The sequence below is a fragment of the Meriones unguiculatus genome, chromosome 3, assembly GCF_030254825.1.
Source record: "Meriones unguiculatus strain TT.TT164.6M chromosome 3, Bangor_MerUng_6.1, whole genome shotgun sequence".
Classification (NCBI taxonomy): domain Eukaryota; kingdom Metazoa; phylum Chordata; class Mammalia; order Rodentia; family Muridae; genus Meriones; species Meriones unguiculatus.
This window is the reverse complement of record NC_083351.1, coordinates 49,267,028-49,293,448: the sequence shown is the minus strand read 5'-3', so window position 1 is coordinate 49,293,448 and position 26,421 is coordinate 49,267,028. Positions and strand designations below refer to the sequence as shown.

Genomic DNA, 26,421 nt, shown 5'->3' with positions numbered 1-26,421 from the left:
GGACCATTTATAACCATAATTAATGGTTAGGGAATTCATAGGATGAAAGTACACTAATAGTTTACAACTATATACAAGTCTTTAATTCCAGATTCTGGGCATGTAAGATATCATGCAAAAAGAAGCATATTTTTATGATGAAATGAGATAGACCTTTTGCTGATTAAAGTAGTGGCATTATCATGAATTATCACTGTGACTCCATTAGAATTATGAGTCAAGACATGGATAGTTGCAAACTTGAACACAGTAAAATTATAGAATATTAGACAGACCCACCTCAGTTTTTAAATTTTTGTTACTATTTTTCAGATAAATGTAAGTTTTTTTTCAGTTGCACAAATGTGACTAATTTTCTGTATTCCCTACTACTGTTTTAGGTATTAAGAATAATATGAGGCAATTTGAATAAATAGGATTGGATTTCTAAGGTATGAAACTCAGGTTCAATAGAGGAATACTCAAAACATGTCTTCTGTATAGATGTGCTAGTGAAAGACTTTATTATGTCCAGTGTTCTATTTCTCCAGGTAGATACGTGGAGAGTATATACAAATGTAGGCTATAAAGTCTAGTATGGAACTTCAAAAGTTAAAGGGACAGGTTAATAGAGAGTAAATAGGTAATATGTTATAATGATATAGACACACAAACCACTGAATCACAAGATTGACATATACTCTGTTTTTCTTCCAGATATATGAAATATCCTTCCTCTCTTCTCTTAAGATAAATTTAATTTCTTCTTATGTCTTCATTAAAGAATGTCCTTTATTTCCAAGCTGGGTTTGCAGTCACAGCCAATATGTGTCTTTTTTTTCTCTATACTTTCATAATTGTAGATCACAGACTTAAGCCCACAGACCTGATGTCCTATCAACTGACCTTCATTCACATAATGATGATCCTCACTGGTGGTGACATTTGGCTTACAGACATATTTGAGTCACTGAACATAGAGAATGACTTCAAATGTAAGGCAACTTTCTACATACACAGGGTGATGAGAGGCCTCTCTATCTGCATCACCTGCCTCCTGAGTGTGTTCCAGGCTGTCACTATCAGTCCCAGTACCTCTTTTTTGGCAAAATTTAAACCTAAGCTAAAAAGATACATGATTAGTGCTTTCTTCTATATTTGGTCTTTCAATTTGTCCTTCAGTGGCAGACTTATCTTCTATGTTGGTGGTTTTACCAATGTGAGTGAGACCAACCAGATGAAGGTCACTGAATCCTGCTCACTCTTCCCCATGAACTACATCAGCTGGGGATTGATTTTAACACTGACAACATCCAGAGATGTGTTTCTTGTAGGGGTCATGCTGACCACAAGTGCATACATGGTGATTATCTTGTTCAGACATCAGAGGCAATGCAAGCATCTTCATAGCATCAGCCAACTGAGAATGTCCCCTGAGAAAAGGGCCACCCGGACCATCTTGCTGCTGGTAGTTTTCTTTGTGATCATGTACTGGGTGGACTTCATCATTTCATCTACCTCAATCCTAGTATGGATGTATGACCCATTCATCCAGACTGTTCAGAAGTTTGTGATGAATGCCTATCCCACAATTACTCCTTTGTTACACATCAGCTCTGATAAGAGACTAATCAATGTTCTGAAAAACAAACAGTCAAAGCACCACCAGATTTTTTAAAAATATTTTTTAAATATATTTTTTTCTTCTTTTTAAAATTTTATTTTTATTAATTACAGTTTATTCACTTTTTATCTCAACTGTAGCACCCTCCCCACTTCCCTCCCAATCCCATGATCCCTCCCTCTTCTTCTCCTATGACCCTCAGAATTTCTTTTATTGTATAGGATTGGTTTTGCTATCTGGGGTCTTTTATTTTTACATATGAAGTTAATTGTTGCTCTTTTCAGTCTGTAAAGAGCTGTGTTGATATTTGGATGAGAATTGCATTGAATATTTAGATGGCTTTTATCAGGATGGCAATTTTTACAATGTTAATCCTACTGATCTATGAGCATAGGAGATCTTCAAATTCTTCAAATTCTTTCTTCAAACACTCAAAGTTCTTGTCATACAGGCCTTTTACTGGATATAAGCTGTGATCTTAGCACAGTGTCTGAACAAGGGAATTGCTTGCATTTTGGTAAACATTACAGTCAATTATCATTAAAAAAGTTTATATGACTGCATTTTGAATTATGAAAGTGTTATCATAAAAAACATTTTAATAAAAAGTCTAGCTAGGCACGGTAAATCCTTATAACTCATCACAAGGAAAGGAGATGTAATAGGATGAGGCATTCAGAGTCATCCTCAGCTTCAATATGAGTTTGAAGCCAGATAGAATTATCTGGGAACCTGTCTGAAAGAGCACAATTTGGAAAACAAAAGAAGGAGAAAGAGGAAGGAAAGTAGAGGAGAAAGTAGATGGTGGAAGAAAAGAAGTATAAATTCTGGTTTCATTTTTAAAAATAGTCCTTTTTTTATCCACTGAAAACAAATTAGAATGATATGCCAAAATAAGTCAAAATAAATAAATGCAAGGAAACCTAAGAACCTTATGTACTGAATACAAATACAGAATTTGTAGGTTTATGTTAAACTATATATTGTTATTCCAATTTATCTTCTATAATTTTGTATAACTCCTTTTAATTATAATATATTTTGCTTGCCTGAAATATTTTCTCAGGTCATGTGTTTTCCTGTCTATTGAAAGATATCAATATTTATATTTTAATCTATTCCAAGAAAGAATATCAAAACAGTAGTCATTTTTAGTTGTACAATGAAATGAGTCAGGTATTATTAATCATATATAGTAGAACTTGAAGTGAATCTTCATCAAATGTTCTATTTGAGGTTCTGATCATGTCTAAGATGATTTGTATAAAAAATAGAAAGATAATTTATTTTGGAGCAAGAGCACTCAAGATAGTGTTTCTGATTAATGACAACTCAGGTAAAACTAACTCATATAGACAACTGTGGTAAGACAGATAAGGTTCATATGCTTTCGTATCCTCAAGCTCTTCTACATTATACTCTCTTTAAAGCATATTTTATTTTCAGTTACATATGTTAGTATTAATGGTCACCTTCCAAAAGTTTACTGTGAGTTTCAGAATTTTAATTGTTTACCACTTGGGCAAGAGATGAAAATAGGCATACATTACAGAAGAGATTTCTGCCTAGAATAAATTTTCTCCAACATCTGTACTTCTAGGTTAGACTACAGAAGGACCAGGTGAGTGCAATAGAGTATATGACTTCTCACCTCAGGTCTGCTCAGGTCTGATTTTGCTATCTTTGAAGATGAGGAAAACTTCAAGAGCCAAGAGTAAAACAGAAGTTTCAGAAGTCTAGAAAAACTCCTACAAGCTTTTCACAAGAGTTAAGGCAGAATAAGTGCTAAGAATGCAGTTAGGATTAACACTTATTTGCTAAAGTGATGGTTGAAGGTCCTCCTCTAAGACACATGACCTCACTATAAAAATTTTAAAAAAATTTAAGTATGATTTAAAAGTTTAAATCATATTTATTTTTTTAATATTTTATTTATATGTATGAGTGCATGTATGCATCTGCATTCATGGTGCTTACAGAGGTCAAAAGAGGTCATAAGATTACCTGGAACTTGACTTACAGATGGTTATAAGGAATCATTCTGGTACAGCCCCAATTATTTTTTTCTGAAATACAGATTCTTCTTAAACTTTAATAGTTCAAGTAGCAAAGCAACATTTTTCATATGATTTAAATAAAATCTGTGAATTTGTGGCACCACACATATACATTCTTTTGACATTTCTAATGCCTAATATTATAAAGTCCTTAAGTTCTTTGTACACTGTAAGTTTCTATTTCCATAATATAAATTTATCCAACTGAATATTTATATTTTAATGTCAATGGGCCAAGAAACATTATTTATAATGTATAGAGGGAATAGTATATATTATATATACAATTATTTTATGTAGTATAATATTTGTAGTTGAATGGTAGATGTCTTAGTTAGGGTTATTATTGTGATTAATCAACATGATCAAAAGAAACATAGGGAGGGAATATTTTATTTGGATTACCCTTCCACATCACCATTTATCGTTGTAAGCACTCAGGGTAGGAACTCGAAGAGAGCAGGAGCTTATTCAGAGGCCATGGAGGAATACTGGCTTTCTCTGCCTGCTTTGTTATAAAACCCAGGACCACCAGCCCAGGGATGGCACCACACATTGGCTGTGCCCTCCCACATCAACCATGAATTAAGAAAGAACCCTACAGGTTTGCCTTATCTTGTGGAACCATTTTCTTAATTAAGGCTCTTTTCTCTCTATGATCCTAGTTTAAGTTGACATAAAACTATCCAATACATCTGTAACATTTAGGATTACTCACAGGGAAATAATAGCACTGATATAATGAAATGAACTCTTTTTTTCTCCTTTGTACTTTATGTCATAAAAGTGTCCTTGATGCTGAGGTTCCTCAAAAAAAAAGCTCCCTGCAGATAGTGACTTTTAAGCTTTTCTGTTTAAAAAGTTTTCATCTTCTATGAATTAGTCCTCAATAGCAGTTTAAACCATAGCTTTAGTTCTGCTTACTAATTAAAATTTCTCTTGATCATAAAAACAATGTGAATTGGATTTTCCCATGTTTCAAACCAGTTACTCAATGGGTCTTTTATGAAAATCTCATACACCTGTTTATTAGCCCTTCATTTCATCTACACTTATTGAAATAGAATGGCTGTTGAAAGTGGACTCAGAGAGGAACTGAGGGAGAGAGAGCAATGAAAGTGAGGATCAGATGTGGGGGGACCAGGGGTGGAAGGTGAGAGGGCTGAGAGAGAGAGAGAGAGAGAGAGAGAGAGAGAGAGAGAGAGAAGGGAAACCGAGGGTAGAGGACATCTCTTAGACAACCCGGAGACTTTGATAGAGTAAGATCCTGGCAGGATATGGGGGCAACTCTAGCTACAGGGGCCATGGAGACTGAAGTGGCTACTTCATAGCCAGGTGGGACATCCTGTGGAGAAAGGGATTCACCAACCCACCTGTAATGCTTCTGACCCAAAAATGTTCATTCTTATAGGATGTGCAGGGATAAACCTGGAGCACAAACTAGGGAATGGCCAACCATGACTGATCCACCCTGAGACCCACCCTATAGGAGAAAGCCAACCACTGACATCAATTATGTACAGTTCTGCTTGCAGACAGAATGCTAGCATGACTGTCCTCTGAGAAGCTCTATATAGCAAGGGTTAAAAAAGATACTGAGACCCACAGCTTAACAGTAGGCAGAAAAGTGGGGTTGGGTGGGTGATAGAAGATACTGGAGGGGGCAAGAAGTCCTCAGGAAGTCCAACAGTGCCAACTAAACTGGCTCCATAAGGGCTTACAGATACTGAAACATCAACCAAAGAGCATGCATGGACTGGACCTAAATACATATGTAGCTAACAGGAAGCTTGTTCTTTATGTGGGTCTCTTAGCAGCAAGTGGAGCAGAGGTCATATCTGACATGGACTCAGTTGCCTTCTTTTGGATAACTTTCCCCTATCTGGGCTGCCTTGTCTGGCCTCAATAGAAGAAGATGTACAATGTCCTTAGATGTGATGTGCTTGGGGTGGGTTTGTAAAGGAGAGCTCCCCTTTTCTGAGAAGAAAGGGGAGGGGTACAAGAGGAGAGAGGATGAGAGAGTGGAACCTGGCGAAAAGGAAGGAAAGGGCTATTATCAGGATGTAAAATGAATAAATTAATTTAATAAAATATGAAATGTTCATGTATATATAAAAAAGGAAGTACTCCTGGTAAATAAAAAGTGTTTATATACACATACATGATGATGACTGAGCAAGACTCAGATCTAATATGAGTCCAGCAAACTAATATTAAGAGTAAATTTATTGCTATGTCTTTCAGTAGAACACTAGTATTTGGTTTTCTCCTTCCCTGGCCTATCTAGTCTCAGTTTCAGAAATACCCAAGAAGTATTGGACTTTCATCTCATGGAGTACATGTGTTAAAGCAAATCCTATATTAGTTGGTTACTTCCACATGCTTTGTGCTACTTTTATACCAGCAGCTCCCCATTATAGACAAGATTTTTAGCTGCATTTGTGTTTACCTTTCTTCTTTGGTAATGTGCATGTGAGAGACCAAAGTCTTAAAAATCAGTGGGCATTGTTTTAAAGTTTAAGCCTGAAGGGAGGCTAGTTAGGTGGAAACATGTCTAGCCACCTTTGGGGAAAAACTAGCCTTAATGCCCTGAGGGGAAGAACTAGCCTTACTGCATTCTTTCCTGTCCACTAATTATACAGTTGCTAGGAAACCAGCCCATATGACCAGGCCAGAACTGTTTGTAGTCTTGATGCCTAAAGTGGACCAATCATTTCAAAAGTCAATTTTCCTTACCTAATCATGTGACACCAAAGCATGTAAGTCCCTGCTTGCGGTTTTGCCCTATAAAAACCTTGCTTCCCTAGATCGCTGGGCCGCATTCCTCTCCTGTTTCCATATGAAGTTTGCGTCCCCTGTTTGAATGCATATACAATTTAAAAACCTCATGCATTTACAGCAGAGTCTTTTTCTGGTCTTCTGGGGTTTGTGAACTGGGCACAACAGTACCAACAACTCTGATACATAGGGGTGAAGGATCTATATATTCTTTAGCTCAAAATTTCTATGTTCAGTGAGTTGTATATGTGTTGTTTTCGGGAGTAGGGCGTTATCATGAGTTTTTGGAAAGCAGACAATAGCCTTGAGAATACTTTGGGTTGTTTGAAGGTTCCCATGGAGCCTCTTTGGTCAAAAACTCAATTAGATGTAATTGACTCTTGGTAATAGAAGCTTTATTTGGTGATGACAGATTTCATTAGGCAATGTGTCTCCCTGTTGGGAAAACCTGCTGCTAAGGTTGTAGTCATTCATGAACAGAAAGCTCTGATCTTGGGACAAAGTGGAGAACTCCCTTTGTCAGTGAAGCTCCTTCTTCTCTGCCTGGAGAGCTAGGACTCCCACACCATCTACCTGAGGATGGTCACATAGTCATTAATAAAATTAAGGTTCAACTTCCTTTCTCTCAATAAGATTCCACCCAGTAAGCACCTGTGATTCCTGGAATGCCTTTCCATGAAAATGTGGCATCCCAGTACCTAATGCCTCAACCAATGATGTACACTCAGCTTCAGAAACCCCCTACTCACCTCCCAATGTCCTATATTATCCTTGTTCACCCTAAATAAATTTGAGCTATTTTGCTGAAGTGGTTCCCACAGGTCATCCCTTTGCATCTTGTATTTGTGGGTCATCTGAACCCCTTTTTACTGCTTCAGCAACCATCGTTCTTGTGGACTTATAGCCATGATCCCCAAGGGCCAGGAAAAATCACATCTCCCCTGTTATTTGGTGATCTCAGTTAGATCACATTCATATATGTATATAGGTAGGAATCTTGTACTGTATTAAGTTTGCATATGAACCCTTAAATTTAAGTTCCTTCATTTTAGCTGTTCTTCCTACATTTTCTTTCTTTCTCATCCTTCCCCTCCCTGTTTGATATTCCCATATTTGTTGGACACTGCTGTTAAATTTAAAAGTTATTTTTTAAATTATTTTTATTAATGAAAATTTAATTTTGTTCCATTATAGTTTGATAAAACGTTCTAATTTTATGGTTCCCATCATTATTCTTATCCTGTGTAAATTGTTAATGTTAAAGGTAAAAACATTTTTTTTAAACAGAAAGGGAGTATAGTATCTTCTGTAGGCATGGTTTGCTGTGTAGATATTGTGTAAATTTAGTTTTGTCATGGAATATTTTGTTTTCTCCATCTATGTTGATTGAAAGCTTTGCAGGGTATAGTAGTCTGGGTTGACATTTGTGATCTCTTAGAGTCTCCATGATACTTGCCCAGGCCCTTCTGTATTTCATAGTTTCTGATGAGAAGTCCGGTGTGATTCTGGTATGTCTACCTTCATATGTTACTTGGCCTTTTTCCCTTGCTGCTTTTAATATCTTTTCTTTGTTCTGTAGATTTAGTGTTTTGACTATGATGTGACGTGATGTGTTTCTTTTCTGGTCTAGTCTATTTGGAGTTCTGTAGGCCTCTTGTATATTTATGGACATCTCTTTCTTTAAGTTGGGAAAATTTTCTTCTATGATTTTCTTGAAAATATTTTCTGGACCTTGGAGTCTGGAGTCTTCTTTTTCGTGAATTCCTATTATTCTTAGATTTTGTCTTTTCATAGCATCCTTGATTTCTTGGATATTTTGTGATTGGAACTTTTCTGATTTTACTTTTTCTTTGAGAGAAGTATCCATTTCTGCAAGTGTGTCTTCAGCTCCAGAGATTCTCTCTTCCATCTCTTGTATTCTGTTGGTGATGCTTACTTTTTTGTTTCCTGATCTTTTCTCCAAGTTCTCCAGCTCAAGGGTTTTCTCATTTTGTGTTTTCTTTATTGATTCTAATTCTGTTTTCATGCCTTGCACCATTTCTTTCATGTGTTTGAATTTGGATGCCTGTCTCTCTACGATGGCCTCTATTTCTTTTTTCATTTCCTTCTTATATGCCACTAATTTTTCCTCTACTTGTGTATCTATTTGTTTGGCTATGTTTGCCTGTGTTTCTTTAAGGATACTGTCTATTTCTTCTTTCTTTGCCTCCAATTGACTGGCCATCTCTTTGAAAGACTTGTTCATTTCCTCCTTATGAGCCTCAAATAATTGGGCAAGCATGGCTTTAAAATCATTTTCCTATGCTTCTGCTGAATTGGTGTATCCATCGATTTTGGGGTTTGCTGGTGAAGTCATGATGTCCTGATTTATTTTGGAAGTGTTCTTTCGCCTACCTCTGGCCATTGGCATATCTGAAACCTTCCCTGTTTGTTTTTGGATTCTGCAGATCAGACTGGTGCTGTCTCTCTCTGGTGTCTGGAGAGTTCTTCAGGAAGCTGAGCACTCTCAGCATGTGCTGAGGACTAGCTGTACCTGTGGGAGGAAAGTACGCAGGCGCAAACGGAGCAAATGCAAGCATGTGTGCGCGCACGTGTGTATGTAGACCTATCAGAATCACACCAGACTTCTCATCAGAAACTATGAAAGCCAGAAGGGCCTGGGCAAGTATCATGGAGACTCTAAGAGATCACAAATGTCAACCCAGACTACTATACCCAGCAATCTTTCAATAAACATAGATGGAGAAAACAAAATATTCCATGACAAAACTAAATTTACACAATATCTACACAGCAAGCCATCCCTACAGAAGATACTAGAAGGAAAACTCCAATCCAATGAAAACAAATTCACCCAAGAAAACAGGGCATACAGATAATATCCCAACAAAAATGAAAAGAAAACAAGCAATGAAACAGGCTTAGATCATCGACTCCATTACAAAAGGAACTAACATGCATTGGTCACTATTATCTATCAATATCAATGGACTCAACTCACCAATAAAAAGAAACAGGCTAACAGAATGGTTACGGAAACAGGATCCAACATTCTGTTGCATCCAAGAAACACACCTATGCAACAAAGACAAACACTACCTCAGAGTAAAGGGCTGGAGAACTGTTTTTCAAGCAAACGGTTCCAGAAAACAAGCTGGAGTAGCCATCCTAATATCTAATAAAATAGACTTTCAACCCAAGTTAATCAAAAAAGATAAGGAGGGCCACTATATTCTCATCAAAGGAAAAATCCACCAAGAGGACATCACAATCTTGAATATCTATGCCCCAAATACAAGAGCACCGACATTCGTAAATGAAACATTATTAAAGCTTAAATCATACATTGATCCTAATACCTTAATAGTGGGAGACTTCAACACTCCACTCTCACCAAGGGACAGATCAACTAGACAGACACCAAATAGGGAAATAAAAGCACTCACAGAATCCCTAAATCAAATGGACCTAATAGACGTCTACAGATCATTTCACCCAAACTCAAAAGAGTACACGTTCTTTTCAGCACCACATGGAACCTTTTCCAAAATAGATCATATAGTGGGCCACAAAGCAAGCCTCAACAGATACAAAAGGATTGAAATAATCCCTTGTATACTATCTGACCACAATGGACTAAAGCTAGACATCAACAACAACAGAAACAACAAAAAGCTGCCACGCACATGGAAACTGAACAACTTACTACTCAATGACAGCTGGGTTAAGGAAGAAATAAAGAAAGAAATTAAAGACTTCCTAGAATTCAATGAAAAGGAAGGCACAACATACCCAAATTTATGGGACACATCGAAAGCAGTGCTCAGAGGAAAATTTATAGCACTAAGTGCCTGCAAGAAGAAATTCGTAACATCACATACAAACAACTTAATGGCCCAACTGAAAACCCTAGAAAAAAAAGAAGCAGATACACCCAAGAGGAGCAGACGGCTGGAAATAATCAAACTAAGGGCTGAAATCAATCAACTAGAAACAAATAAAACTATCCAAAGAATCAATGAAACAAAAAGCTGGTTCTTTGAGAAAATCAACAAGATAGACAAACCCTTAGCCAAACTAACTAAAAAGCAGAGAGAAACTATCCAAATCAGCAAAATCAGAAATGAAAATGGGGACATAACCACAGACATTGAGGAAATCCAAACAATTATTAGGTCATACTACAAAAGCCTATATGCCACAAAATTTGAGAATCTAAATGAAATGGATAATTTTCTTGAAAGATTCCATCTATCAAAACTAAGTCAAGATCAGGTAGAAAGGCTGAATAGCCCTATATCTCCCAAGGAAATGGAAGCAGTCATTAACAGTCTCCTCTCCAAAAAAAGCCCTGGACCAGATGGCTTCAGCGCAGAATTCTACAAGACCTTCAAAGAAGTGCTAACTCCAATTCTCCTCAAGCTATTCCACAAAGTAGAAACAGAAGGAACACTACCAAACTCATTCTATGAAGCCACAGTCACCTTAATACCTAAACCACACAAAGACCCAACAAAAAAGGAGAACTTTAGGCCTATCTCTCTTATGAACATTGACACAAAAATATTCAATAAAATACTTGCAAACCGAATCCGAGAACACATCAAAGATATCATCCACCATGACCAAGTAGGCTTCATCCCAGGCATGCAAGGGTGGTTCAACATACGGAAATCCATCAATGTAATCCACTACATAAACAAACTGAAGGAGAAAAACCACGTGATCATCTCCTTAGATGCCAAAAAAGCACTTGAGAAAGTATAACACTCATTCATGTTTAAAATCTTGGAGAGATCAGGGATACAAGGCACATACCTAAACATAGTAAAGGCAATATATAGCAAGCCTATAGCTAACATCAAACTCAATGGAGAGAAACTTAAATCAATCCCACTGAAATCAGGGACAAGACAAGGCTGTCCATTGTCCCCATATCTCTTCAACATAGTACTTGAAGTCCTAGCCAGAGCAATAAGACAACTAAAGGGGATCAAGGGGATACAAATCGGAAAGGAAGAGGTCAAAGTGTCACTATTTGGAGATGATATGATAGTATACATGAGCGACCCCTAAAATTCAACCAGAGAACTTCTTCAGCTAATAAACACCTTCAGCAAAGTGGCAGGATACAAAATCAACTCAAAAAAATCAGAAGCCCTCCTATATACCAAAGACAAAAAGGCTGAGAAAGAAATTAGGGAAACAACACCCTTCACAATAGCCACTAATAACATAAAGTACCTTGGTGTGACTCTAACCAAGCAAGTGAAAGACCTGTTTGAGAAAAACTTCAAGTCTCTGAAGAAAGAAATCGAAGAAGATATCAGAAGATGGAAAGATCTCCTGTGCTCATGGATTGGTAGGATTAACATTGTGAAAATGGCCATCCTGCCAAAAGCAATCTACAGATTCAATGCAATTCCCATCAAAATACCAACTCAATTCTTACAGACCTTGAAAAAAAGATTCTCAGCTTCATATGGAGAAACAAAAAACCCAGAATCTCCAAAACGATCCTGTACGACAACAGATCATCTGGAGGTATCTCCATTCCTGATCTCAAGCTGTACTACAGGGCAACAGTATAAAAAACTGCATGGTATTGGCATAGAAACAGAAAGGAGGATCAATGGAACCGCATAGAAGACCCAGAAATAAATCCACACACCTATGAATACTCGATATTCGACAAAGAAGCCAATTCCATTCAATGGAAAAAAGACAGCATCTTCAACAAATGGTGCTGGACCAACTGGATGTCTACATGCAGAAAAATGAAAATAGATCCATATTTATCAACCTGCACTAAACTAAAGTCAAAGTGGATCAAGGACCTCAACATAAAACCAGATACCCTAAATCAATTGGAAAAAAAATTGGGGAACAGCCTAGAACTCATTGGCACAGGAGACAACTTCCTGAACAGAACACCAACAGCACAGGCTCTAAGAGCAACAATCAATAAATGGGACCTCATGAAACTGAAAAGTTTCTGTAAAGCAAAGGATACCGTCATCAAAACAAAACAACCACCTACAGATTGGGAAAGAATCTTCACTAACCCTTTATCTGACAGAGGACTAATATCCAGTATATACAAAGAACTAAAGAAGCTGAAAAGCAGCAATCCAAGTAATCCAATAAAAAAATGGGGAAAAGAGCTAAACAGAGAATTCTCGACAGAGGAATATCGAACGGCAGAAAAACACTTAAAGAAATGCTCATCCTCATTAGCCATCAGGGAAATGCAAATCAAAACGACCCTGAGATATGACCTTACACCCATCAGAATGGCCAAGATGAAAAACTCAAGCGATAGCACATGCTGGAGAGGTTGTGGAGACAGGGGAACCCTCCTCCACTGCTGGTGGGAATGTAAACTGGTACAACCACTCTGGAAAGCTATCTGGCGCTTTCTAAGACAAATAGGAATAATGCTTCCTCCAGACCCAGCTATACCACTGCTAGGTATATACCCAAAGTTTGTTCAAGTACACAAAAAGGACACTTGCTCTACCATGTTTATAGCAGCTCTATTTGTAATAGCCAGAAACTGGAAACAACCCAGATGTCCAGCAATGGAGGAATGGGTACAGAAATTGTGGTATTTTTATACAATGGAATACTACTCAGCAATCAAAAAGGAGGAAATCATGAAATTTGCAGGCAAATGGTGGGATCTAGAAAAGATCATTCTGAGTGAAATATCCCAGAAGGAGAAAGACAAACATGGGATATACTCACTTATATAGACCTATAAGATATGATAAACATAATGAAATCTATACACCTAAAAAAAATAATCAATTGAGCGGACATGGGGTAAGATGATCAATCCTCATTTAGAAAGACAAATGGGATGTGCATTGAACGTATGACAGGAGTCTACTGAGCGCATCTGAAAGACTCTAACTAGCAGTGTTTTCAAAGCAAAGACTCATGACCAAACCTTTGGCAGAGTACAGGGAATCATAAGAAAGAAGGGGAGTTAGTCTGATGGGGAAAGGATAAGAGCTCCACAAGGACCAAATATATCTGGGCACAGGGTCTTTTCTGAGACTGACATTCAACCAAGGACCATGTATGGATATAACCTAGAACCTCCACTCAGATGTAGCCTGTGGTAGCTCAGTAACCAATTGGTTTCCCAAAGTGAGGGGAACAGGGACTATTTCTAACAGGAACTCAATGACTGGCTCTTTGGTCTCCCCCCCCCCCCGAAGGGAGGAGCAGTCCTGTTAGGCCACAGAGGAGGGCTTTGCAGCCAGTCCTGAAGATACCTGATAAAACAAGATCAGATGAATGGGGAGGAGGTTCCCCCTATCAGTGGACTTGGAAAGGGGCACTGTGGAGATGAGGGAGGGAGGGAGGGACTGGGAGGGAATGAGGGATCGGGACACGGCTGGGATACAGAGTTAATAAAATGTAACTGATAAAAAAAATAAAAAATAAAAAAAAATAAAAAAAAAAGGGAGTATAAAGTGGAATGTTTTAGGTTTCTTGAAGACTGGGTTTTGTCATGTGATGCTTTGTTGCAAGCTGGCCACATTACATTTTCCCACGTTGTCTTGTGAGAGGGCAAATGGTATTTCACTCTGAGCGCTCACATGTGAGGGGCCTGACTTTGGCCAGCTGAGAACATCTGTGGGTGGACTGTGAGGAGAGGACATATATAGAAGCCCACACTCAGTGAGACATTGCTTATTTGGATTGACATTGCTACATTGATTTCCATGCTTTGTCATTTGAGTTCATAGTAGAGGAAAACTCAGGTAAGTTGGGTCTGTTAGATATTTGTCCCAAGTGGCAAAGCAAACTTCACCAATAGTATGGACCTATTGAATTGTCTTCTCTTATTAAAGCACAATTTCAAGTTGTCACTTGTTCTAGTGACTTTGTTGATGGCTGGAGTAAAGCATCCAAGTAAGGAGTGTGCATTCACCAGAATCTATATAGGCCACTAAGTGTTCTGTTACTTTCTTGTAAGTGGAAGAGACCAAGTGTAGCAACTTACCAGGTAGTATTCCACCTTAGATGGAATATTTCTACATGCCCCACACTGCTGGACTCCTAGAAAGTTTGGTGAGGTTCAATGTTCTTAAAATTTTCTTGGAATTATTTTCCCATCTTCTCATGTAGTTGTGTTTTATCAACAAATCCCCAAACCTGCTACTTCCTGGTAAGTATGTCCAAGCAGTACCAAGTTATCTATATAGTGGACCAGCATGATATCTTGAGGAAGAGGCAGGGATGCAAGCTCCCTTTGAACTAATTTATGATATAGGGCTGGTGAACTAATATACTTTGAAGTAGAATTGTAGAGCTTTACTCCTGGAATTGCCAAATGAAATCAGAATGCTTTTGGTGGGGGCCTTATGAACAATTTTTTAAAAGCAACATTTGTGAGGTCACTAACTGCTTGTAGGTATCAGTAGATTCATTAAGTAAAGAAATCACATTTGTTATAACAAGCACAGTGTGGAGTCGTTTCCTCACTAACTTCATAACATACAGAGGAGCTGCCCAGAGTTGGCCAGAGGGCTGGACAGAACCAAGAGCTGTGGACCCAGCAGCCAGCTCCATGCTCTAAGCTGAGCCACAGAAAGATCCAAACCAAGTCTTAAAAGCCAAATGAGCACAAAGAAACATCTGACCGGGGAAGAATGTTTGAAAATGTGCTTAAGAGCTAAAGAAAGAAAATAAATTGGATACAAGGACATAAAAAAATAGTTACAAAACAAAGTCCTTAAAGAGAAAGTTAAATAATATAAATAGTAAGCCATAGAAGCATGTGGAAGTGTTTAGAGAAAATTAAATGCAGAAAATGATATTGCATTAAAAAGCTGTAAAAGAGAAATAAGAAAATGTACATAGAAAGTGAAGTCTATGAAGAAAAAATAAATAGATAAAGATGTTTTGTAAGATACATAGATGTCAAAAAAAGTAAAGAAACTGAATACAAACAGTCATAGAGAGGACTAATTAAGTCTCCAAATTAAGGAGAAAGAAAAAAATAAGTAAAGATGTTTTCCAAATGTGCATAGTAGGTAAATTCTCCAAAAAAGAGTGAGCTATAGTAAAAAAAATATATATATATATATTTTTTCTGTTAAAAAAAATGGAGAATTATAATACAGTGGTCACTTGGCCCCTGCATAATGCTGTTTGGATTATTAGCATAGAAATAATTATATTTTTCAGTAATGATTACAATTTATATATCCTCTTTAAGAAAGATTACAATAAACCAGACTTAGAGAAGGAAAAGACTGTAAAATTAAATGCTAGAATGGGGTGATAAAAAAGAAATTGGAAAATCCTTTGATGAAGAATAAAGGCTCCTCAGAATCTGGAACTACAATTTTGATAGTACTAAAAAAGTATTTCCAGATGAGAAAAATTCACAAAAGCTTAAGGAAACTGTTTAATGCTAGCCCATAGAGATGCTAGACAACATAGTTTCAGACAGAACCATAACAATCAGGTAAGATATTACATTTATATTGTTAAATATCAGTTGCTAGGTGAGGACAATATACTGAATTAAGAATATACTTTCTGTTTAAAGATGTCACCTTATTACAATGTTACAGATTTGTTTAAATGTTTCACTTTGTATAGTTTGGAAAATTATAATTTGTACCATACCATAGATACTTATTCAGATTCCAAAGGGCTTTTGCCTTAAAGTCTAAAAAAGATGATTCTGAGATTTGACATTTATAAGAGGTGATGGCTATCTTGGAAATGCTTTTACAGTTTTAAACTGATGACACATCAGCATATGTATCCATTAGAATGGAACAATATTTTAGACATTGTGGCATGAAACATGTTAAGCGTATATTTTACAATCTCATAAGACAAGCAATTATGGAAAGCTCTAACAGGACTTTAAAGAAAATGCTGATAGAACAGAAGAGGGACAAATTATCTGCCAGAAATGAATTAAATAATGCTTTATTGACCTTAATTTTTTTAATGTTAATGAGCCATTTAGCACAGCTTCTTCAAACACTGGATTTTTAGAAAGGTCTGCTGAATTAAATTAACCTATATAATTTCAGAATGGAAAGCAGAAAATGTGTTGCATTGGGGAGAGGTTTTGTCTTTGTTTCCTTAGAAGAAAAAAAGCTTTGGATTTCTTTAAAATTAATGAAGAGTAGATTTGACCATGGGAGACTTCCTGAAAATCTTGGCTTCAGAAGAAACCAAGAAGAACCATCATGTAGATATCCAGTAAGACCAGCACCATTTGCTGAAGATGCTGTCTTTTTTCTACTGTATAGTTTTGGCATCTTTGTCAAAAATCAGGTATCCATAGTGTATGGGTTTATTTCTGGGTCTTCTATTTGGTTCCATTGATCCACCATTCTGTTTCTATGCGAGTACCATGCCATTTTTTATTACTGTTGCTTTGTAGTACAACTTGAGATCAGGGATGGAGATACCTCCTGACGATCTGCGATTTTTCCATATGAAACTGAGAATTGTTCTTTCAAGTTATGTAAAGAACTGAGTTGGTATTTGGATGGGAATTGCATTGAATACAAGATTGATTTTGGCAAGATCGCCATTTTCACTAGTTTAATCCTACCAATCCATGAGCATGGGAGATCTTTCTATCTTCTGATATCTTCTTCAGTTTCTTTCTTCAGAGACTTGAAGTTTCTCTCAAACAGGTCTTTACTTGCTTGGTTAGAGTCACACCAAGGTACTATATGTTATTTGTGGCTATTGTGAATGGTGTAGTTTCCCTAATTTCTTTCTCAGCTCTTTTGTCTTTTGTATACAGGAGGGCTACTGATTTTTTTTTTTAATCCAGCCACTTTGCTGAAGGTGTTTATCAGCTGAAGGAGTTCTCTGTTTGAATTTTTGGGGTCACTCATGTATACCATTATATCATCTGCAAATACTTTGACTTCATCCTTTCCAATTTGTACCACTTGATCTCTTTTAATTGTCTGTGGCTCTAGCAAGGATTTCAAGACCTATGTTGAAAAGGTATGGAGAGAATGAGCAGCCTTGCCTTCTCCCTGATTTCAGTGGGACTGGTTTCCTTTCTCTCCATTTAGTTTGATGATGCTTATTTATCAGTATGCACAAAACTAAAGTCCAAGTGCATCAAAGACCTCAACATAAAATCAGACACACTAACGTGTTAGAAGAAAAAGTGGGGAAGAGAATTGAACTCACTGGCACAGGAGACAACTTCCTGAACAGAATACCAACAGCACAAGTTCTAAGATTAATAATCAATAAATGGGACCTCATGAAACTGAAAAGCTTCTACAAAACAAAGCAAACAGTCATCAGTACAAAATGACAGCCTACGGACTGGAAAAGGATCTTTATTAATCCTATATGTGACAGAGGGCTAATGTCCGGAATATATAAAGATCTGAAAAAGTTAAACACTATCAAATCAAATAATCCAAATGGGGTACAGAGCTAAACAGATAATTCTCAATAGAGGAATATCAAATGGCAGAGAAGCACTTAAAAAAATGCTCAGCATCCTGAGCCATTATGGAAATGCAAATCAAAACACCTCTGAGATTTCACTTTATACACATCAGAATGGCTAAGATCAAGAACTCAAGTGACAACACATGCTGGAGAGGATGTGGAGAAAGGGGAACCCTACTCCATTGCTGGTGGGAATGTAAACTTGTACAACCAATTCAGAACTCAATCTGGTGCTTTCTCAGGAAATTATGAAAAGTGCTACCTTATGATCCAGCTCTACCACTCCTAGGCATATACCCAAAATATATGCAAGTATACAGCAGGGCATTTGTTCAACCATTTTCAAAGCAGCTTTATTCATAATAGCTAGAATCTGGAAACAACCCAGATATCCCTCAAAGGAGAAGTGGATGCAAAAATTATGGTACATTTATACAACAGAATACCACTCAGTAATTAAAAAATAAGAGATTATGAAATTTGCAAGTAAATGGTGGGAACTAGGAAAGATCATCTTGAGTGATGTAATCGAGAAGCAGAAAGACATTCATGGTATATACTCACTTATAAGTGGATACTAGTCATATAATATAGGATAAACATACTGAAATCTATACTCCTAAAGAAGCTAAACAATAAGGAGGATCCTAGAGAAGTTGCTCAATCTTCACTCAGAAAGCCATGGGATAGGAGAACACAGGAAACAGAACAGGAGCCTACCACAGAGAGCCTCTGACAGACTCTACCCAGGAGGGTATCAAAGCGGAGACTGAGACTTATAGCCAAACTTTGGGCAGAGTGCAGGGAATCTTATGAAAGAATGGGGAGATGAAAGTCCTGGAGGGGACAGGAGCTCCACAAGCAGAGCAAGAGAACCAAAAAATTTGGGTCAAGGTATCTTTGCAAAGACTGATACTCCAACCAAGGACAATTTATGGAGATAACCTAGAAACCCTGCACAGATGTATCCCATGGCAGATCAGTGTCCAAGTGGGTTCCATAGTAAGGGGAGCAGGGGCGGTCTCTGACATGAACTCAGTGGCTGGCTCTTTGATCTTCTCCCGCTGCGGGGGGGTGGGAAGAGTCATTTGTACAGGGATACAGAGGAAGACAATGCAGCCAGTCCTGATGAGACTTAATAGGCTAGGGTCAGATGGAAGGGGAGGTGGACCTCCCCTATCAGTGGACTTGGGGAGGGGCATGCGTGAAGAAGGGGGAGGGAGGATGGAACCAAGAGGGTAGTAGGGAGGGCCTTAAGGGGGATGCAAAGTGAATAAACTGTAATTAATATAAATAAATAAATAAATAAATAAATGTTTAAAATACAAAGACATTAAAGCAATTAATTTTGACTAAGATTAGCATAAGAAATACAACATTCTTTGTAAACAAATGGAAAAAAAACACAAAATAAATACTTCTTAGCAGTACTGAAAAAAGAAGAAGGAGGAGGAGAAGGAAGCAAACAGGTAGCATATATATATATATATATGTCCCTGTACATGGGCACACCTCTGAGAATGGCTGCAACATGAAAATGTCTCTGCATAGTCAATAATTCTTGTTGGCTACAGAGTCCTCAAGACTTATTGCATGCCATCGTTTCACATGGCATGGAGAGAGAATTGTATAGTTTAAGTGGACTTATAAAGTTTGATGACTTTTAACTGCTCAAAGAGCAGAGAATCATCTTTAGATGATTTGTACACACTGAATATTCCATACATGTGCACATACAGAAATGTGTTATTACCTTTGAAAGTTTACATGTTCACATAGCAAAAGGACCAGACACCAAAGAAGACTAGTAGTCCAGATGATCCAGCCTTACAAACTGCCTCAATAGCTGTTTCCTCAAATATCTTCATTTAGATGAAAATGGCTAGCTAAGATGGTCGAGACTCACAGTCTTTTCCAGTGAGGATTTCTGTTAATTCCTGAACTTTCCTATCACATAGAGACTGGACTACAAATGATACGGCTAGCTCTTCAAGGACTTGAATGAAATACACATTTTCTTATGGCCCCCAAAAGATGCTATTGTCCCCAGGCAACAGAAATCAATTTTATGAGAATGACACTCAATTCCTAAGATGTGGGGTGGGTGGTTTTTGGTTGTTTGATGGCTGATGGAGGTTTGTCATCATTTAAGGGTGGTTGGTTACAAGTTGTTAATAGTTTCGGCCAGGGAGGAAACAAAGTAAAGGAGGTTATATTCAGAGATTTCTTTTTTTCTTTCTTTCCTTTATCCTTCTTTCTTTTTTATCTAGTGTTACAAAAAAACGTGGGTAGATGCTTGAGCCAGCCAGCAGAGTCGAATGGTTCTTGAGTCAGGAGTGAGGATTAAAATTAATAAAATAACACACGCCACACAGGAGGCTTTTTTTCAGAAGGTCCGGACTCGACAGCCACAGCAAAAAGCCTCCTTAGGATCAAGCAGCCACAAGCCTCTAGCAGCAACTCTCCTTGCTGCAACCGCCAGCCAGTCTTTTTATTGTAGAGTTGTTAAGCCAGAGTAGAAACATCTCAGAACAATGGGTTAATTTCCAGGAGGAGCCTGAGGAAGAGGTGTGATCCTCACAAGCTATCCCACCTGCTGTCACAAACAAAAGGAGATGGAATTGCAAATTCTTCCCTGCCTTTAGAGAAGGTCCGGTAAAAGCAGTCTCTCTGCTGAGATGCTGAGATCTAAATATCAAAGCAGCTGCCAGAGGCATCGCTCCCACCATGTCCCCATTTTTTATATTTTTAAAATTTGACCATAACTTAAGAGTTATGGAGCAGAAGATTGTGCCCGTCTTAGGTTGTTTTTCTCGAAAGAAATATCCTTATTTATAAGAATATGCCCCAGAGAAAACTTACCCGTCATTGACTACCAACCTCTGCTAGAGTAGACACTGTGTTATGATCTTATGCAGATCAGCTCAACTTTGACATAATAAAAGGCCTTTAAGCGGGTTTGTTGCCACCGATAGGAGCATCTCCTATCACAAGCCAAGTCCAAAATAACACTCCATAAAAGTGACTTAGCAGGTGACTCCTTGTGTAAATTACCAAGTCTGAGATACATTCACAGGAACCATAATAAAAGGCTGTCAAGCAAACAGAACCATTTGAAAGTTTACAAATACAGTTTGTTAGTTTACATTGAAGTCAAGAAATATTAAAGTTTAAATCTTGTTAACATTTCCAAACAAGCAAACAAAAGGAGAATTTACATAGCAGTTACAGGGCCTCCCAAGAGTTTTAGAAGCAAGTTTGTTTTGCTCTGCTGAAAACCAGAGCCAGATCAAAGTTTCACAGTTAGTCCTTTTTTATTCTTCCGGATTTTGTTGAGAATTGTCCTTATTAACAGAACAGTCAAGTCCAGTCCATTGAATAAGAAGTTTTTCTTCATGATGTCTTCTCCCTGGAGCAGAATGAAACAAAGGCGGGTCAGGAGCTCAGGTCTAATGCAGCTTTTTGGTCTCAGTCAGGGCAGAGTTTACGGTCGTCTGCAGCGGGAACATATTCTTTCTGGGGAACAACTGCAAACCGTACCAGCCTCTCTGGGGTCCACCTGGCTCCCTCTGTGTCCTGTGGAAAAACACAAACATGCCCTCTTTCCCATATTAATACAGGGTCAGGGCCCTGCCATATTCCAGTAATCGGATCTTTCCATTTTACTTGGGCATAATTATCTTTGGTATTAGGATGCCACAATCGGTCCGCCACAGAACGGCCTTGTATAGCCACATTCAAAAAATTTAAAATAAAGGGAGCATGATTAATATTTGGGGATATGACTCCCCCCTTTTTTAGTTTTTGCAATTGGTTCTTAAGAGATCCATGAGCTCGTTTCACAATTTTTTGGCCCTGGGAATTATATTGAATGCCTGTTTTATGATTTATATTAATGGAAGGTATACCAATTGCAGCAAGACACTTTAAGCAATGACTTATAACATGTTTGGTGGCTTTTCCTGTTAAGGGAGTTGCCATGATAAATCCTGAAAAAGTGTCAATTGTTACATGAACATAGTTTAGTTTCCCAAATTTTGGGACATGAGTTACATCCATTTGCCACAAATGATTGGGAGTCAAACCTCTAGGATTGGCACCATAATGAGGTACATTAAAATGTTCAGGAAAAGAGGTACATGATCTTACAATTTGTCTAGCGGCTTCTCTGATAATATTAAATTGTTTTCTTAAGCTCTTGCTATTTTGATGATGTAATGCATTAGAATTTTGAGCCAATTTTTGTTGAGTTAATTCAACCAAACGTGTGGCTAGATCTGCTAAATCATTTTCTAAAGTTAAAGGTCCAGGAAGCCTTGAATGAGCTCTAATATGCCCTATGTTACAAGGCTGCACACGGCTCCAAATACTTTGTTGAATCTCTCTAAATAGATCTTGTATGTGTGTATTAGCTGTATTAACATATGTTAGTCTCTAGGACTTGTAAAGCTTTAGCAATATAATGGCTATCAGTGTACAAGTTGAAAGATGTAGAAACCAAAATTTTAAAGACTGCAGCAACAGCTCGTAATTCTACAACTTGAGCTGAGGCTGGCAATGTTTGCAAAACAAAAGTTTGTCCCTCTAGTACATAAGCAGCTTTTCCATTTGAAGATCCATCAGTGAACACTGTTGGAACTTGAGGTAATGCCTTTTGTTTAATTATTTTAGGAAATACAAAAGCATGCTCATTGGCAAATTGAAGTAATTTATCTTTTGGATAATGATTATCAATACATCCTAAATAGTGAGCAAAAGCTATGGTCCAACAATATGCATTTTGAAATAACCAATCTACTTGTTGTTTGGTAAAAGGGACTCCAATTAAGGAGGGCCCTCTACCAAAATACTTGCAAGATTCTGTGCGAGCCATTTGAACTAAACTAGCCACTGCTTCATAATATGGTGTCAGAACTCGAATAGGAGACACAGGGAAGTGCAACCATAATAATGGTCCTTTTTGCCACAATACAGCAGTTGGAGTATGAACAGTAGCCAAAATATATGCACCCCATTCTTTTGAATAATCAATATATTGAGCATGCTACTTTTCAATAGCTAATTTTATTTTTTGCAAAGCATCACGGGCTTCTTTGGTAAGTTTCCTTTTTGAAAAAGGATCAGCCTCTCCTTTTAAAATGTCAAAAAGTGGTTTTAGTTCTCCTGTTGTTAATTTTAAATGGGGTCTTAGCCATTTAATATCACCTAACAACTTTTGAAAATCATTTAAAGTTTTTAGGTTGTCTTTTCTTAATTGAATTTTTTGAGGCATAATGGTCTGAGAATATAATTTATGTCCCAAATACAAATAGGGTGGCTCTGTCTGCACCTTTTCTGGTGCAATTACTAAAACTAGTTTCTTTAAGGCTTGTTGTGTGTGAAAGCACTTAATAAAATCCCTTCATTTTTATGAGCCAGTAAAATGTCATCTCCGCTGAGGTGCTGAGATTTAAATATCAAAGCAGCTGCCAGAGGCACCGCTCCCGACAAGTAGAGGGTATATAAAAAATGGGGGGGGGGATAAAGGAATGATAAGATAAAAGGGTAAATTTCTTTATTTTAATTTTTATTAATTACACTTTATTCATTTTGTATCCCCCCCATAAACCTCTCCTTCCTCCCCTCTAATCCCATCTTTCCTCCCCATTCTCCAAGCATGCTCCTCCCCAAGGCCACTGATAGGGGAGGTCTTCCTCTCCTTCCTTCTGATCCTAGTCTATAAGATCTTATCAGGAGTGGTTGCACTGTCATCTTCTGTGGCCTGGTAAGGCTGCTCCCCCTTCATTGGGGTGATCAAAGACCAGATTATTTCAGAGGCAGTCCCTGTTCCCATTACTATTGAACCCACTTGGACAGTAAACTGCCAAGTGCAGGGATTCTAGGTTATCTCCATGCATGGCACTTGGTTGGAGTATGAGTCTCTGGAAAGACCCCTGTGTCCAGATATTTTGGTTCTGTTGCTCTCTTTGTGGAGTTCCTGTCCAATCCTGATCTTACTATTTCCCACTTCTTTCGTAATATTCCATGTACTCTGCCCAACAGTTGGCCATTAGTCTCAACATCTGCAGGACAAAGCCTTTCAGAGGCCCTCTGTGGCAGGCTCCTAACTTGTTTCCTGTTTTCTTCTTCTTCTTCTAATGTCCATCCTCCTTGCCTTTCAGGATGAGGATTGAGCATTTTAGTCAGAGTCCTCCCTCTTGATTAGTTTCTTTAGGTGTACAGATTATAGTAGATTCATCCTATATTCTATGTCTATATGAGTGAGTATATACTATGTGTGTCTTTCTGCTTCTGGAATAGCTCACTCAGGATGATCTTTTCGAGTCCACCATTTACCTGCAGATTTCATGATTTCCTTGTTTTTCATTGTTGAGTAATATTTAATTTAGTAGATGTACCACAATTTCTGTATCCAGTCTTCAGTTGAGGGGCATCTGGGCTGTTTCCAGCTTCTGGCTATTATAAATAAAGCTGCTACAAACATGGTTGAGCAAATGTCCTTATTGTGTACTTGAGCCTCTTTTGGATATATGCCTAGGAGTGGTATGGCTGGATCATGGGGAAGCACTATTCCTACTTGTCTGAGAAGCACCAGATTGATTTCCAGAGTGGTTGCACAAGTTTAAATTCCTACCAGCAGGGGAGGAGTGTTCCCCTTTCTCCACAACCTCTCCAGCATGTGTTGTCACTTGAGTTTTTGATCTTGGACATTCTGATGGGTTTAAGGTGAAATCTCAGGGTTGTTTTGATTTGCATTTCCCTGATGGCTAATGAGGTTGAGCATTTCTTTAAGTGTTTCTCTGCCATTCCATATTCTTCTGTGGAGAATTCTCTGTTTATCTCTGTTCCCCATTTTTTAATTGGATTACTTGGTTTGTTGCTTTTTAACTCCTTGAGTTCTTTACATGTTCTAGATATTAGCCCTCTGTCAGATGTAAGGTTGGTAAAGATCCTTTCCCAGTCTGTAGGCTGTCATTTTGTTCTGAGGACAGTGTCCTTTGCTTTAAAGAAGCTTTTCAGTTTCATGAGGTCCCATTTATTGGTTGTTGTTCTTAGAGCTTGTGGTGTTGGTGTTCTGTTCAGGAAGTTGTCTCCTGTGCCAATGAGTTCTAGGGTCTTCCCCACTTTTTCTTCTAACAGGTTTAATATGTCTGGTTTTATATTGAGGTCTTTGATCCACTTGGACTTTAGTTTTGTGCAGGATGAAAGTATGGATCTATTTATATTTTTCTACATGTAGATATCCGGTTAGACCAGAAACATTTGTTGAAGATGTTATCTTTTTTTCCATTGTATGGTTTTGGCATCTTTGTCAAAGATCAGGTGTCCATAAGTGTGTGGGTTTATTTCTGGGTCCTCTGTTCGGTTCCATTGATCCACTATTCTGTTTCTATGCCAATACCATGCAGTTTTTAAAACTGTTGCTCTATGGTACAGTTTAAGATTAAGGATGGAGATACCTCCAGAAGATCTTTTATTGTAGCGATTATTTTAGCAATTCTGGGTTTCTTGTTATTCCATATGATACTGAGAATTTTTCTTTCCAGGTCTGTAAAGAATTGTGTTTTTAATTTGATGTGAATTGCATTGAATCTGTAGATTGCTTTTGGTAAGATGTCCATTTTTGCTATGTTAATCCTGCCAAGCCATGAGCATGGGAGATCTTTCTATCTTCTGATATCTTCTTCTAATTCTTTCTTCAGAGACTTGAAATTTTTTTCATACAAGTCTTTGACTTTATTGGTTAGGGTTACACCAAGGGACTTTATGTCTTTTGTTGCTATTGTGAAGGATGTTGTTTCCCTAATTTCTTTTTAGGCCCTTTTGTCTTTTGTATACAGGAGGACTACTGATTTTTTGAGTTAATTTTATATCTAATCTAACCACTTTGCTGAAATTGTTTATCATCTGTAGGAGTTCCCTGATAAATTTTTTGGGGGTCACTCAGGTTTAAAAGCTACTTTTAGACTAAAATATTAATACAAGTCTCAAATACTTTACATTGCTATGATTTTTTGTATAGTGATTCAGATTTAACATTTTATTTTCTTACAACATTTTATATATATGTGTGTGTGTGTGTGTGTGTGTGTGTGTGTGTGTGTTAATTCTTGTTTAATGAAATGCACACATACAAGTCCTTTAAAATTGCAACATGAAGAGAAAAGAAGCTGTGGGCAGATGTAGCTGGAGAGCTACCACAGGTTAGGTTCCTGGGAAGATGTGGTTAGGGGAAGCTCTAGCTGAGACTCTTAGTTGCAGGAGTCATAGAGACTGAAAAGGCCACCTTATCACTAGACTGGACTCCCAGCAAGGGAGAGCAACATCCTCACCCACAGAATCTTTGTTCCAAAATTTACACTGCCTAACAGATGTATAAAGATAAAGCAGACGTTGAAGGAATGTCCAACCAATACCTGGCCCAACCTGAGATCCACCGCATTGGAGAAAGCCAACCTTTGACACCATTAATGATATTCTGCTATGATTGCAGTTAGGAGACTAGCATAG

General features: G+C 37.7%; 1 protein-coding gene across 1 annotated transcript; it reads left to right on the top strand.

Annotated features, from left to right (window-relative positions):
* The first annotated feature begins 724 nt into the window (after positions 1-724).
* On the top strand, positions 725-1,657 carry LOC132652761 (putative vomeronasal receptor-like protein 4). The gene has a single exon (XM_060378680.1). The coding sequence runs from the start codon at positions 749-751 to the stop codon at positions 1,655-1,657; it is 909 nt and encodes a 302-aa protein (XP_060234663.1). The 5' UTR covers positions 725-748.
* The last annotated feature ends 24,764 nt before the right edge of the window (positions 1,658-26,421 follow it).